The sequence below is a fragment of the Lutra lutra genome, chromosome 7 (genome assembly GCF_902655055.1).
Source record: "Lutra lutra chromosome 7, mLutLut1.2, whole genome shotgun sequence".
Taxonomy (NCBI): Eukaryota; Metazoa; Chordata; class Mammalia; order Carnivora; family Mustelidae; genus Lutra; species Lutra lutra.
The window spans coordinates 8,166,542-8,182,712 of record NC_062284.1 but is presented as its reverse complement, the minus strand read 5'-3'; the positions used below and the strand labels follow the sequence as shown (position 1 = coordinate 8,182,712).

Genomic DNA, 16,171 nt, shown 5'->3' with positions numbered 1-16,171 from the left:
CATCATTAGTTTTTGATGCAGTGTTCCATGATTCGTTGTTTATATATAATACCCAGTGCTCCATGCAATTCGTGACTTCCTTAATACCCATCAATCATTGGGCTAACCCATCCCCAACTCCTTCCCCTCTAAAACCCTCAGTTTGCTTCCCAAAGTCCATGGTTTGTCTCTCATGATTTGTCTCTGCTTCCAAATTCCCCCTCTTCATTTTTCCCTTCCTTCTCCTAATGTCCTCCACACTACTGTTTATGTTGCACAAATGAGTGAAACCACACGATAATTGTCTTTCTCTGCTTGATTTATTTCACATAGCATAATTTCCTCCAGACCTGTCTATGTTGATACAAAAGTTGAGTATTCATCCTTTCTGGTGACTGAGTAATAGTCCATTGTATATATGGATCACATCTTCTTTAGACATTCATTTGCTGAAGGGCATCTCAGCTCCTTCCACAGTTTGGCTATTGTGGACATTGATGCTATCAACATTGGGGTGCATGTGGCCCTTCTTTTCACTACATCTGTATCTTTGGGATAAATACCCAGTAGTGCAATTGTCCGGTCAAGGGTAGCCAGTTTTTAATTTTTTGAGGAATCTCAACACTGGTTTCCAAAGTGGCTATACCAGCTTGCATTCCCACCAACAGTGTAAGAGGGTTCCTCTTTTTTCACAGTCTGTCCAACACTTGTTGTTTGTTGTCAACTTTTGTCATTCTAACTGGTGTAAGGAGGTATCTCAATGTGCTTTTGATTTGAATTTCCCTGATGGCTAATGATGAACATTTTTTCATGTGTCTGTTAGCCATTTGTATATCTTCTTTTGAGAAGTGTCTGTTCATGTCTTCTGCCCATTTTTAAACTTGATTATTTGTTTTTTGAGTGTTGACTTTAACAGTAGACATCTTTGATTTTTTTCCTGATCACAGGGAAAAGCATTCAGTCTTTCACCATTAAGTATAATAGTAATTGTAAGTTTTCATACATGTTCTTTATCAAGGCCTTCTTTATAATATCTTTTCTGATGATTTTTCTCTTTTATGGACGTTGAATTTTGTCAAATGCATTTTCTGCATAAATTTATATGATTGTTTGATTTTTCTTCATTAGTCTGCTGGTATATGGCTTCTGCTGATTGCTTTTTGAATATTGAACCAGTTTTGAATCCCTGGAAGTAACTCAACTTGGTCAGGGTGGATAATTCTTTTTTATATAATGCTGAACTCAATTTGCTAATAGTTTATTAAGGATTTATATTCATGGGGTATATTAGTAGTTTTCTTTCCTCCTTCTTACTGTCTTTGTCTAGTTTTAGTCTCAGGGTAATACTTGACTCATGAAATGAATAGGAATTTGTTTTCATTTTCTGGAAAAGATTATGTAGAACTGGTGTTAATCCTTTTTAAATCATGTTGTAGAATTCTCCAGTGAAAATATCTGACCCTAGAGATTTCTTCTTCAAGAGTTTAAATTATAAATTTAAATTTCTTAAGAGTTATAGAACTATTCAAACAATCTATTCCATATTACATGAATTGTTGTAGTTTATACTTTTTGAGGAATTGGTCCATACTATCTAACTTGTCAAATTTATGTGCATAGAGTTTTTTGTGGTATTTCCTTCTCCTCTAAATGCCCACAGAGTCTATAGTGATAGTCCTGTTTCATTCCTGATGTGGTATTTAATGCCTTCCTTCTTTTTTTCTTTGTTATTCTTGTTAGAGGCAAGTCAATTTTATAGATTTTTTTTTTCAAACAGCTCTTTTTTTCATTGATTTTTCTCCATTGTTTTTCTGTTTCAATTACATTAGTTTCTGTTTCTTTATTATTTCCTTCCCTTTTTTCTACTTGCTTTGGGTTTATTTTGCTCTTAGGTTTCTTCTTCTTAAGGTAATACCTTAGATTTTTGGTTTTAGACTTTTTCTAAGGTAAGCATTTACTGCTATAAATCTCCATCCCACTATGGCTCTATCTGTGTCCCACAGAGTTTGATAGGTTATATTTGCAATTTCATTTAATTAAATGTATTTTTTTTTCCTTTCCCTTGAAATATCCTATTTGACCTCCTGAATTATTTAAAAGTGTATTTACTTACTTTCCAAGTGCTTGGGAACTTTCCTTTTGTCTTTCCATTTTCGATTTCTGGCTTGATTCCGCTGTGGTCAGAGAATACAGTCAGTACAATTTTGCTCCTTTTAAATTTATTGAACTTTATATATGGTGGAGCATATGGTCTTTCTCATGTATTCCATGCACATGTACATGTACATTCCATGTACATTGAAAACGAATATGTATTATGTTGTTTAGGGCTGAAGTATTTTATTAATGTCAATTATATTCAGTTAGTTGATAGTGTTGTCGTTGATGTTCTGTCTAGTTGTTTAATCAACTATTGAGAAAGGAATGTTGAAGTCTTGAGCTATATTTATAGATTTGTTTAATTCTCCTTTCAGTTCTATCAGGTTTTGCTTCACATATTTATGCAGTTTTGTTTGGTGCATTCACATACAGGAGTGCTACGATTCTTGATGTGTAGGCATTTTTATCATCATATACCTCTATGTCCCTGGACATTTCCATTACCTGATGGTTAACTTACCTGATTAATGTTTGAATGGAATATCTTTTCCATCCTTTCACTTTCTACCTACCTTTTTCATTATATTTTCAGTGAGTAATTATAGACAGCATACAATTTGATCATGTTTTTTATTCCATTCTGACAATCTCTGTTAATTGGTGTATTTAGACAACTTACATTTAATGTTATTGGTATGTTAAAGCTAAGCCTTTCATTCGTTGTTTTTCCATTTGTTCTTTCTCCATTTTCTCCTAGCCTATATGGTTTCTGAGGAGAACATTGCTGCCATTAAAGTTATGTTTTCCCTAGAGTGTTGTTCCCCAGAAGTTTCTCTCTCACTGTTTATAAGATTTTTAATGTGTTTTCAGAAGATTGTCAGCAGTCTGTCTTGGTGTGGATTCCTTTAGGTTTATCTCTTTGGGGTTTGCTCAGCTTCTTGTACTTGTAGGTTTATGTCTTTGACAAGTTCAAGAAGTTTTCAAGCATTGCTTTGAAAAGTTTTTCCGATTTTCTTCTTTTTAGACTCTGATGGGATGAATGATAGATCTTTTGTTATAGTGCCACAAGTCTTGATGTCCTGCTCATTAGCTTAGTCTATTTTCACTCTGTTGAGATTGAGTAATTTCTATTGTTCTATTTTCAAATCCACTGAATCTCTCCACAGTCTCTTCCATGCTGCTGCTGAATTTTTTATTCATTCATTTATTTTTATTTTTAGTTTTCAACTTTCTACCTGATTTTTTTTATATCTTACATTTCTCTGCAAGACCTTCTATTCTTTGTCACATTTTACATTTCTGTTATTGTACACTTCTCACTTCTAAAATTTCATTTGTTTTTTCCTTATACTCTCTATATAAAAATATATATGTAAATAACATGTACCCCATATACATAAATAATATATAAAAATTATTTTTTCTTTGCTGAGATTTTCTATTTCTTTACTGAGGCATTCTATTTCTTTTTATGTGTGTCCATAATTCTCAGTAGAGCACTTGCAAGATACTTGTTTTAAAATCCTCATTAGATAATTCTAACTTCTCTGTCATGTTGATGCTAGTATCTGTTAGTTGTCCTGATTCTTGGTGTGGTGAATACTTTTACAATGAAACCTGGACATTTTGGGTATTACCCTATGAGACTAAGATCTTATTTGAATCTTTTGTTTGAACTTGTCCCCTCCAACACTACTCAGATAGGAGAAGAAGGGGCCCGTTATGGACAGGTGGAGGTGAAAGTCTAGGTTCCCTGTTTAGCCGCACTGACACTCTGGGTGTGAGGGTTCTTTGTTGCTGCTGGGCAGTGGGGAGAGTTTCAGAGTTTCAGGTCCGCCCCCCACCCCAGACCTTCACTAATACCACTCTGAGTTCAAGGGGCAGGAGGGCCTTGCTGCTGCTCTCCATTGACACTGGTAGGGGTCAGTCTTGTTACCAACAGTTGTGTGTGGAAGTTCAGGCTCCCCCATGGCCTCCAGTGGTATTGAGAGGTCAGGGACCTCACTACTGTACACTAGGAATGAAAGTTCCAGCTTCCTAGGTTGGGGGAAAGAAAGGGATTGTGAGCACCTTGTTATAGTCTAGGAGAGTAGAAGTCTAGGCTCCCTGCTTCTCTTGGTAGGGTAAGGTTGGGGCCACTGGTTTTTCTGTGGTTTTTGGCTAGAGTAGAGCTAGTATAGCTTAAACTCATCTTTCTTGCTAGGCTGCCTCTTTCCTAACCATTTGGCTAGAGAGAACTAGCTCCATTTGGGGCTGTTTTTGTCCACACCTGTTAGAATTTCCAGGTTGTCAGCTTGTCTAGTTCCAAGTCTGGGATGTAAGAGGCCAAGAGAAATGTCAGGGAGCTCACCACCATATTGTCCTTTAGTCCCAAGACCTCATCTCATCTGCTTCCTTCCCTCCATATGTCATCCTCATTTCAGAATCTTCTTATGTTTGTTTTATATAAAATATCCAGAATAATTTTTGAGGAAGAAAAAAGAGAAGTACTTCTCTCTATATACAGAAGTGGAAGTCCCTCAACACATAATTTGATTTTCTAAGTTATAAGAATAATTGTACTTTATTTGGAGAAATAAGTGAAAGACGTAATTCAACTTTTTTAGGCCTTTACATATATAAATTAAATATAAATGTAAATATATGTTTACAAATATAATTTAAATGTAAATCTACATATTTAAATATCTCTATATAAGTAAATATAATATATGGTTTAATACTGTATTATACATTGAATATTATACAATATATATTATATCAATTACAAAGGAAACTATTTGTTGAAATCAATAATGTGATAATTATGGCTTAATTCACATATAAAACTTTTGAAAAAAATCAAGACAAAAGTAATTCCCCCCAAACATGGTCCAAAATGGTATGTATGTATTTTTCTACATACATACTTGTTATATGTTCAATTTGGGAACTGTTTATTGTATGCCTACTGTATTCTTAGCACATTTTAGACTTCCTGTAGAATAATATATAATTAGGCAGAGGCTTGGGCTTTATTCACAAATGTTATTAAGGATCAAAACAAATTAAGTGAATCTGTGAAGATCAAAATTTAAAGGGAGAATATTTCAAAGAGATAGAGCTATCAAGATAGTCATTTGGTGGAAATTAAGATGAGCTTTTTTTAAAAAATGGTGTATCTTATTTGGTTGGGTGCTGAGGAATTGGAAGATCATTTTAGAGATGAGAAATCTTTACCTGAATAAAAGCTTAGAAAAACATGCAGTCGGATATGTTTGGATGATCACAACCAGAACAGCTTGATGACTTGACTGTGGTGGGAAAGGTCCATGTCCATGAATGATTGGAGCAGATTCCAGTGGAGGAAAGACAGGCCCTCATTAGAGGAAGACTGACTGTGGTGTTTATTTATAGACTTCCACCAACGGGACCCCATAGGGAGCGTCCCATCCATCAATACCCACACTGCATTAATAAGCAAGGAAAAGTCATTGCAAATTCCAAATTTGGAAGTGGCATAATAAAAATTATGCTTTAGAGAAGCTATTAGCCATGTAAATTTGAATGGTTTTGCTATAGCTACAACCCAGGTGTGAAGCAACAGAGCTCAGTGCTTTCCTCCTTCAAGACCCACGATTCACCCTCTTCTTCCATATCCACACTAGAGCACTGGAATGAAAATTTGTTGATGGCCTTTACTCTGCCAGACACTCTTCTAGATAGCATCTGTGTGCTTTCTCATTTAGTCTGCACAATAGCTCTTAAGGTATTATTCTTCCTATCCTATGGGGCTGGGGGTTTTCTAAGGTCTCATGGCCAGGATTGAAGCTCAGGCTCTTGACACTGTACAGCATGTCATCTTGGTCCCTAGTATGGTGATGGCTGAGTCACAAGCCATCAGTTCTTCCTGACTTGAGCTCGTGTTACACTTGGGCAGCTCTTACCTTCCTTTACTCAACTGCTTTATCACCTACAATTCAGCTTGTAAAATATGATAACAATTTAATGCTGTGCTACTGTGGGAACAAGATCCATATTTCTTCCCCTTCCCCTGCATTCAGGCAGTGTCCCACCAGACCTTTGGTTTAGGGTACTGAGGGCCTGGAGAGCATAGAGGCTGCTCCCATCAGTCGGTGGACAATTAGGAAACTAGACTCTGATTCATTTCCCAAGCTAACATGTAACCATGCTGCTGATTACCCATTTTCATTGTTTATGGCGAGGCAGGTGGATGAACAGCTCTGCCTGATTTATGAAGTGCTTGCCTTCTATAAATCACAGAGTAGAAACCCAGCACGCTGTTAATCCTAATTGGTTAAGTCCTAAGTAGGGAGTGATTAGAAAGTCTTCAGGAAAGAAGGTACCTCATGCAAATGAGATAGATATACAGTTCGTTGGGAAGAAATATCCCCTGCTCTCAATATGTGGTCAAGGTTTGTTGTCCATTCCTGCTGTACCCTTCTACCTCTTGCTGGTCTGCCCCTGCTGATCTTCCATTTGTAAATAAACTAACATAAACGGCAGAGAAGGAAGATGATGGTATTTACAAATTTTGCAGAAAGAGAATGCTGTTTGCCTGCTTACTCTCTCCTGTATTAATTTCAACCTGGATTAATTGTCTAATTCTAACAAACCATCCATCATAATGAATGAGAGCTATGCAATGAGTCATAGCGCTGTGAGTTGCCATGGAACACATTAGGGCTTTTGGTCTTAGCTACCCAAATTCCAACCCCACCCTTCCCTGGACACAGTTGACGTGACATTCTCCAATACTCAGTGACAGTGACACCCTTCTCTGATGTTTCACTTTGAGCCAAAAAGAACTTGAAGACCTTAAATGCATGAGGTTGTCCACTTCTTCTGACTGGAAATCTTCTGATCAGACTTAGAAATGCAGACTCTTCTGACAAAGGACAAAGGAATCCCAAAGATTTTATGTGATTTCTTCTGCCATCTCAAAATAATGATTGAGGACACAGGGACTGTGTATGGGACATGTTTAAAGGAGCAGGGGCTGTTGAGATGCAGACTCAGGGAAGACAACTTTCCTTCTCCCTTTCCAATCTACTATAACTGCTCCTTCCTTTGAGTAACTTCTCTTTTCGTTTCCTTCTCCTTTCTCCCCACCCCCCCCCACTCTCTGTTTCCCTCCCCTTCTGTATTTTTCATCCCTTTCCCTTCCTTCCCTCTCTTCCTCTGTTTCCTGGGAACCCACGGCAGACGTAGCAGCAGCAGCAGCGTGACCTCAGAACTGGATGATGAGCCCCCCTGCATGGAGGAAATTGATTACAGTACAGACAGCACCTCAGACCTAGAAGGGAGCTTCTCTGAGCTGGACCGGCAGATCCAAGAGTGCGCTTTCAACAGGGACGAGGAAGGGGAAGAAGAAGAGGGGCCAGGCCAGGGAAGAAAAGCCATCCCTTCGCCCTGAGGCTCAGAATGAGCTCAATGTCTCTAACCGTGGGACTAGCAGCTTTGTTGTTTCTTCACCATCAGACTTGTACAGCGTCGGTGGCAAAAGCCAGCCCGTGTGAGCCCAGCAACCGAATGCCAGATTTTGTTTTCGTTTCACTAGGCATAGAGACTGGCTACATTACAATTCTACCTTTTACATACATAGTTAGATGGCCTTTGGAGCCCATGCAAGCTGCCATTATTCTAGAAAGGGCTACTCTCAGGATTATCATGGATCTTCTCATCACTATTTTGAGCTCTTCTCCCTTTCTGTGCTGGAAACTGGAGCTGACTGCAAGTAGGAGCTGGGCTTCTTTTTGACTTCTCAGCCAGATTTCTCTATGGTTGTCTAAGCTGTTCTACATATGAGTGTTCTCTCTGATAGTTGTATTCCTACTATGGCATCTGAACTCCTCAGCACAAATTATGAGCCCCACTGAGAACTTCTGAGGGTCCTAGCAGGGTCTTCAGTTGCTGAATTACTGAGCCTGAATGGCCACACAACAGAGGGGAATTTGCAAGCGTCATGCTTAGTCTGTTTTAACAATATATATTTTTACAGATCCAGTATACCCAGAAACTGTCCTAGATTCTAAGGGAAAAGGCACAGCACCGAATAAGACATGGCCATTGGTCTTTACAAACTTTAAAATCCTATGAATTCCGGTCACTAACCATGATGCTGGAAGGCAGCAAGTCATGGTGGAAAAATCATTCATTTCAGACGGAGACAGATGGGGCTCATATCCTGGATTTGACAGTCAGTTGTTATGAGAACTAAGGCAACTAATTAGATTTTCCCAAACCTCAGTTTTCTTGTATGTACAATGGAGATGAACATTATCTATATGATAAAGTTATTGTGAAGATGAAATGAGATAATATATAAAAGTATACAGATTGGCCCATGGTAGGTACCCAATAATGTTGGCTGGTAGAACAGAAGTAGAACATTCTGCATAGGCATTCTCACAGTTACAGAAGACATCACCTGCAGTCACATGGTTAGAAGGTACTCCCTCTTCCTGGAAAGAATCTGGGAAGGAGGTTACAGAGGAGCGGAGTGTAGGAGGTTGAAATGTCATAAAGTAAGTGAATGGAGTAAGGCCCTTTGGCACGCAGAGGCAAATAGCTTAGAGACTGAGGTGATCTTTAACTGGACAGGACCCAAGCAGAAAGGATGAGAAGGCGGATACTGAAATGAGAGATAATGTGGAGAAAATACGGTAGGTGGAATTGATGTTTGTCCGGATGCCATCTATATTTAGTTATGATTAGGTTTAGCTATAAGAAAAGGAGAATCCAAAATTGCAGTACCTTTGTAAAACAAAATCTGTTTATCTTCTATGTGGATTCCAGATAGAGGCAGGCCAGAGCTGGTATCGTGAGTAGCTGGTGTCCAGCACCCAGTTTCTTTTTTTTTTTAAGATTTTTATTTATTTATTTGACAGACAGAGATCACAAGCAGGCAGAGAGGCAGGCAGAGCGAGAGAGGAGGAAGCAGGCTCCCCGCCGAGCAGAGAGCCCAATGCGGGGCTCCATCCCAGGACCCTGGGATCGTGACCCGAGCCAAAGGCAGAGGCTTTAACCCACTGAGCCACCCAGGCGCCCCCAGCACCCAGTTCCTGTGGCTTTTTAGCTTTGCTGCTTGTTGCTTCTGTCTAGCCAAAGACGGCTACCAGAGCATCAGCCTTTGCATCTACGTCCCAGTCAGCAATAAGAAGGATAGAGAAAGAAGAACTCATTCTCCATATTTCAAAAAAGTTATACATTGCACTTCTCCACAATTCTACCATCTAACAAGTGGTCCTGTGGCCGCAGGTACCTGGAAGAGAGGTTGGAAAATAGAATCTGTGTTTGAGTTGGGCATAGGGAAAAGAGGATAATGCACACTGGGGATCAAATATTGCCCAATACTTCTCTTGATAAACCAATCACCACCATGAGATTTTGGAAACAATAATTTCAGAAAAAACTCTCAGCAGCCCTCTAGACCAGCAGAAAGCCACACTGTAAGACTTTGCCATAACTTACCCCTGAGGCATAGGAGAAAGGCAGGTGTGTTATGATTTGAAGAGCTGATAATATTATTCTATGATTATTATTATTACTTTTACTGCTACTACTACTATGACTGATAATCCCTTCTTTTTCCAACTCCTTTCCAAATTTCCTTGCTATAGTTCAGAAACCACATATCCATTCTTGGTGTTAAGACATTCAAATGTCTGAAACATACATAAGAGGTTTAAGGGAAATAGCAAAGACACCACATTCAAATCCCAGATAACAGGAGGGTTTAACTGCTCTTATAAACCTTTCCACTCTTAAATAGAGGATAGCAAAATGTTTCTGTTCTCCCCTTGCTTGGAGGAGTCAGGAAGACAGTTGTGTTGAAAACGTAAACGTTGGGAGGGATGGAAATAATAGTGACTCATCATCGCCACTTTATGCCTCAGCTGGCATTCATTTATGGGGTGAGCTTCCAGTCACCTGACATTGTTTCTGAGAGCAAGTGACCCAGACATGAAAACTTCTAAGTAGCAGGTTTAGGAAAAGCTGGGGACATGGAACATGTGATTGGTTCGTGTAACAAACATACATTAAATACCTACTGTATGTCATGTATTTCACTAAGCCCCAAGGATGCAGGGGAAAGGAACTATTCTGTTTGCAAGTGGGAAAGATGAGCAGTAAACATCTTAATACAGTGGCTCATGCCTTTGTAGAACTCTGGAGAAGATCATCTAATGGGGCAGTGGTGGTGGGAAACGTCTACCGAGAGATGATAATTGAGGTGATGCTTGAAGGACTCGCAAGAGTTGTCAGGTAAAAAGGAGAAGGAACATGCTAAGGAGTAGAATGACTTTGTGCAAAAGCCCTGTGGTGGGGTTAGAGCTTGGAACAAAATCATGATTGTGACTGGTTTAAAAGATGTGTTTGTATGTGGGGATGGGAGGGGAGTGACAAGAGATGAACGTGAGAACATTGGCCTCAACCTGATCAAGGAACATTGGACATGGAAAGGCCTGGATGGGAAGGTTGCTCTTTGTTCTGAATGTGCTGGTGGAGACAAAGAATCTTCAGCAGAAGCATGCCCAGGAATGATGTCTGCGGGCATCATCAGGACTGCTGTCCCACTTGCTTATGACCGACTGACTGGATACTCTGCTATGGTGGTAGCTTGGTAGTATGAGAGCCCTCAGTGTGACATGACCCTCTTTGTAGATAGCAGGTTTTCAGTAAGAGGAGAGATCATGAGGGCAGTTTGGGGTCATGTTCAATATTGGGCGCTGATGACAGGTCCATCAGGAAAGGGCTCCTAGAAGTGCATCAGCAGAAGAAGAGGCATAAACAGTGAGATGGGGACTGGTGGGAGTCTTTAGTAACTAAGCCCAGGTGCCAGTCAGCTGAGGAGGAGTTTGCTCGGAGGGAACAAAAGAGTTAGAGAGCTGACTTCTGTCCTTTCTCACTGGGACTGAAGACCACTGATGGCTACACCTCACTGATTTTCAGTCTGTGGGGAGAGAGGGCTCACTGGCAAGTCAACTCCAGATAGTGATAGGAGTGACTTTTCCAGCCCAGCCAGACATGTGTCTTGCTGGCCAAACCACTATAGTGTATTGTTCTGAAAACCCTCTTCCACCAAACTCAGAGCCAAACAAGATTACTCAAGGATTCCAGGCAGTGATGGGCTCTAATGGGAAGCAGATGTGGTTCAAAGTGTGCAGGGGGGATGCAAGTCTGGAGCACTGATGCTGGAGCCAGACCATGGGCACAGGTGTGCCAGACCAGCTGGTCCACAGTGCCCTGCCTGGCAGGGCTAGGACAGGAGGGGGGTGAGCAGTGGGGCTGCAGTTTCCTGGGGGTAGCCTTTCTCAGATGGGCAAATGTGGGTAGCTAGCCTTTTACACCTCTAGAACATCCCATTTGGGGTAGAGAAGTATAAGGCTTCTTGTGATCCCCTAAGGATCATACTTTCAGGATCCTCTTAGGGTGGAATCTGCTGGCTGCTCTTGACACTTCCCCATGGCAAAGGACTTTTTAGCTCCATAGTTCCCACAGAAGAAAGAGCCCTGCACAACCCAGCCCCCAGTCTTCTCTGCTGACTCAGTTTCTGCTTATCTGCAGTCTCTTCCATTTGCCATGGGACATAGCTTTATTTTATCTCACTGCACATATGTGTGTGTGAACACGCATAGACACACACACAGATGCACGTACACACACACACACACACACACACACACACAATCATTTCTCGAGCCACAAAGCTCCCTAAATACCTTCTTTGATTTTTCACACATTTTCACATTTTTCCTCTGTCTCTGATGAGCATCTTCTGTAATGCGATTTGGGCATTTCAAGACCCAGTTCAAATAACACCTTCCTTCTATTAGACCTTTCCTAATCAGCCCAGCCAAGTTCTAGAATCTCTCATCTAGGTCTCTGCTGCACTATTTCTATGTCCCTCCTGAAGGGTGCTCTTTATTTACAATTTTATTCATGGGGTTTGCATAGCCTCACCCCCACCGGCCAATGTGTGGAGAACTCTTAAGACACCTGGGCCTGATGCTATCTTACCATCTCTTCCTGCAGCCGGCATTTGTCTTGATACATTGGCGGCAGTCAAAATATATCTTTCCCCAACCTCAAACTTGAACGTCCAATGTTTCAGTGAAATCCCATATATTTCCCTTCAATCCTTCCTCTCCCATCTCAAATCAGAGTTTATGTTACAGAAAAGGTAACTGATTTCACTAACAGGGCATCGAGCACAGGCACACTTCAGCCTCTCAAGCTGATGGCTTCCGTAGAAGACTGGTTCCCGTGTGAGGCAAGCCTGAGAAGGAGCAGAGTGGCCTTGCCCTTGCCTGTATTGTGCAAATGTTTAGCTAGAGCAGAGAGAATGGGGGAGCAGAATCCCCAGGCGTTGCCAATGACTGCAGGATTCAGCCAGGTGCTCTGCACCGAGGACTGCCTTTGGTGGGAACGGGCATGGGGCTCTGTGTGCTTCGTGCCAACTTGGCCGCCTGGGGCCTTCTTACAGTCCTGTCTGTGAGACTCCAAGCATTCCAGCCATTGGCTCCCATTTCTGCCAGGCCTCCAGAAAAACAAAGGGTTCAGAGCCACAAAGCACATTTGAAAATAACCAGATTCTTGAGTTATGGGCTCACATTGAGGGATGCCAGCGCTCGTCGGGTCACATGACACCCCTAAGAGGAGAAGTTCTGATTGCCGGCTTTTATTTCTCAGCCTGGACAGCTGAGCTGCTGAAATAATTTCATATTCCAAGGGGAGCCTCTGCTCTCTGCCAAGGGAAGGAGCTTCCATGGAACGCCTAACATAAGTCATCCTTGTTAGGGACTCAGGACAGTGGCCTGTGTGGTGGGTGTGAACATTTGCATTTGCATTAGAGTGATCAATTCCTTTTGCCCTGCTCCAATCCGCTCCAGCCCCCTAAAGGCTCCAGGCTTGGAAAGGCACAGAGACAGTAGCCTGGGTCCTCACCACGAGAGCTTTTTTTGGGCAAAAAATAATTCATTAGGTCTGGGGCCTGCTGCTGTCTTCCCAACAGATGTCCTCTTTTGTTCCTGTTGTGGTTTGGCTTCCTGAGTGCCCAACTGGTTCTTGATTAAAAAAGAAAAGTGTTGCTTAGAAAAAAGAAAGTAGTAAAAAGACATTTTTGGATAAAAACAGATTGTATTACAGCCTCTCCGTGCCTAGTAATGAAAAGAATACAATTGTGTGTAACTTAACATCATCTACTGCACACATTCCAACCCAATGGAGATGGGATTGAGTTCGAGTTCCCTTACACACACACACACGCACGCACACACTCAAAATATAAGTGCAGGGCTTTAAGCAAGAAAACAGCGAGTGAGGGGAAGTTTATGATCAGACACATGATCATAAAAGTGGGGAGCAGCAAACAGTGCTTTTACCCCACACTGCCAGACACAATTGAGATGGAAGACTTTTCACGAAGAAGGTAAAGCCTTCACATCAGCATAAAGTAGTCTTCTAGCATGTGTTTATTTTGAGCCTGCTTAGGTCATGAGGAAAAAATGGATCCAGTCCTCTCTGGAAGAGAAGGCATCCTTGTGGGAGAATTACCAGATAAACCACATTTGGGTCTTATGACAAGACAGCAATAGAGCAACGGATGACTGTCTGGAACAAACTGGTTATTCTGGTTAGGAGCTTCTGATCTTTTCTAGGGCTGATGACTTCTTAGCAGTGGACAAATGTTATCACTACTACCCCCTCACCCCCGACAAAATACTACTACTAATAATTAAGTGCCATTGTTGGAGCAGTTCAGTTGGGGTGTCTGAGTGTGGCTTTGTGCTTTGAGGGTCAGGATGAGAAGTGGCATTGAGGTTGGTTCCATGTGCTAGCTGGGGGACAGAGAGGGAGCAAGACATGGACAGCCCTGTCAGCCAGAATATGGAGCTTAATGAATGGATGTTCTCAGACAGAATCCTATCAACTGGTCCCCACCTACACTTCCATCTGAAGAATCAGTGATTTTAGAAGGTATTGGGGAGGAAAAAAACCTGTCTGTGATTCCCTCTCTGCTCCTACTCATTTAAGCTCTCACTACCACTCCGTGTGATAGACGGGCATCATTACTGCCATTTTCAAAGTGAGGACCAGCTGCACTTTCAGTAGGTGTCGGGGCTGGAGTCTGCTCCCGGGAAAGTTCTGATCCCCGCCCCCCAACATCATGGTAACATTCACCTGTGCCGAACATGAAGGCACATGTCCAAGACCATGTGCTGTCATGTCATGATTCACAACTGAACCCAGAGGTAAGGCCTCTGGTTATCCCTACTGTGGCAGGTGGGATGCTCCGGCATAAGAAGGGAAGTACTCGCCTACGATTATGCAGCCACTAAGTAGTAGGCTCATGGTCTCAAGCAGTCTGACACCTCAGTCTGTCCTCCAAGGACAAGCGGTCACTTCAGAGACCCCTGAGGGCATTTTAGAAGCCACAGAGTAATTCCCTGTCTCCATGGAGGGCAGAATTGTTGTTTTCCATCCGTGATTCAGACACCATAACTCTTCTGGACATCCCTGCAGAGCACCCAACTCCACCTCAAACTCACAGGTTCAAAGTCACATCCTCGGAATTTCCTCCCACCAAGCCTACCTCCAAGTTCCTTACTTGATCACCTTGACAGAAATCTATGTTGTCTTGTTTTTTGTGTACCCGATGCACAGCCCAAAGTCTGAGCAAGTCAGGCATGAAGCACTCAGTAAACCCAAGGACCCACCAGTCTTGCCAAGTCTTGCTCTTCTTACCTTCAGTTTAAATGCCTCTGTCCCTTACTCACTCTTCTTGGTTCATTTCTTGCCTGGGTTTCAGTGATGGTTTCCCCATGGCGCTCCTCACCTGTGATTTTGCCTCCTTTCTAGTCCATTCTTCCTTGTGCAGCCAGATGATGTTTGGAATGAGTTTCTGTTTTCTGTTTCTGCTGCTTACCACCTTTCAGTGGCCTCCCCTGGTCCCAAGGATAAAATGCAAATAGCCCCTGGCCCTTGAGGCCTTGGGGATCCAGCCACTGGCTAACTTTTTGGTATCCTGCCTTAACACAAGCCTCTACTGAAGCCATAAAAAATCACTTTCAGTTTCCAGAAAGCACTTTCCTCTTTTGCTGACTGTTTCCACCTCTGCATCTAATTCTGTTCACAATAGCCTAAATGTATCCTCCTCCCTTACCTAACTCCAAGCTCTCCTTTGGGCCTGTAGAAACCCCATCATAGCTTCTGTTGGACACTGTGGCCTCTGGGTTTTCTACCCACCCAACCCCGCCCCCGAGACTTTGCATTTTTGTTGAAGAGAGACGTGGTTCACTGCTATATCCTGAGGGCCCAGCATCGTGCCCAAGACTTGGAGGGCCTTCATTAAATATGTGTTGAGTGACTGAGATCTTAATTTCCATTCTGAAGGTCTCCTGAGAATGACCTCGTCCTCGTTGCCTCAGTAACCTAGTAAACATGAAAAGCAGAGCTGCAGAAAAGTAGGACACGCCTGTGTCCAGCACACTCAGAGCAGCCAGGAAGCCTCCAGGAAAAAATCTCCCTCAGCCCGTGCTCTGTGATGCCTTCCGCTGTTATTTTCCCGAAGCAGCTTCCTTTTTTCCTCCAAATGGCCTGTAGAGGTCAGAAAAGGGCCTTGGTTTCAGATCGCAGGCTGCCCTCCGCTCCATTAGCATTCACCCCGGGTGTCTACAATTAAGCAAACCTAGGCGCTGCACATAGGAACGGAAATGCATTGACTTTAATAAAACAGAGTGTAAAACAACTTTAGATTGACTCCGGCCTTGTTTATTCTTGCACACTTGTAATTCTGGTTCGGTATATTCCCAGTCAAAGAGCCCATTGTCCAGGGAACTGAAGCTTGTCCCTTCTTCATCGCTGCAGCAGCCCCTCGGAGGAGGCCAGCCGCACCAGCTCACTGGTCCTGACTCACAGCAAAAAATGGTTTCGTATCTCTTAAAGAAAAACAGCAAAAAATAGAAGGGCCTATGGGCACGATGAGAGGTGCTCCCACTGTTGTTCTAGCCTTTTATTTTTTCCCCCATGAATGGGAGTACATTCAGAGTTCAGGGAATGAGGGCGATGATACAATAAAGACAGAGCA

The 16,171-nt window shown here is 42.2% G+C and overlaps 1 protein-coding gene across 4 annotated transcripts in view; it reads left to right on the top strand.

Annotated features, from left to right (window-relative positions):
- AGBL1 (AGBL carboxypeptidase 1) overlaps positions 1-15,837 on the top strand; it is a 733,956-nt gene extending 718,119 nt beyond the window's left edge. For all 4 annotated transcript variants that reach the window (XM_047736649.1, XM_047736650.1, XM_047736647.1 and 1 more), the window contains one exon: positions 7,285-15,837. In XM_047736649.1, the coding sequence (XP_047592605.1) occupies positions 7,285-7,495 (211 nt within the window). In that variant the 3' untranslated portion in view covers positions 7,496-15,837. The remainder of the gene's footprint in view (positions 1-7,284) is intronic.
- Positions 15,838-16,171: the final 334 nt, after the last annotated feature.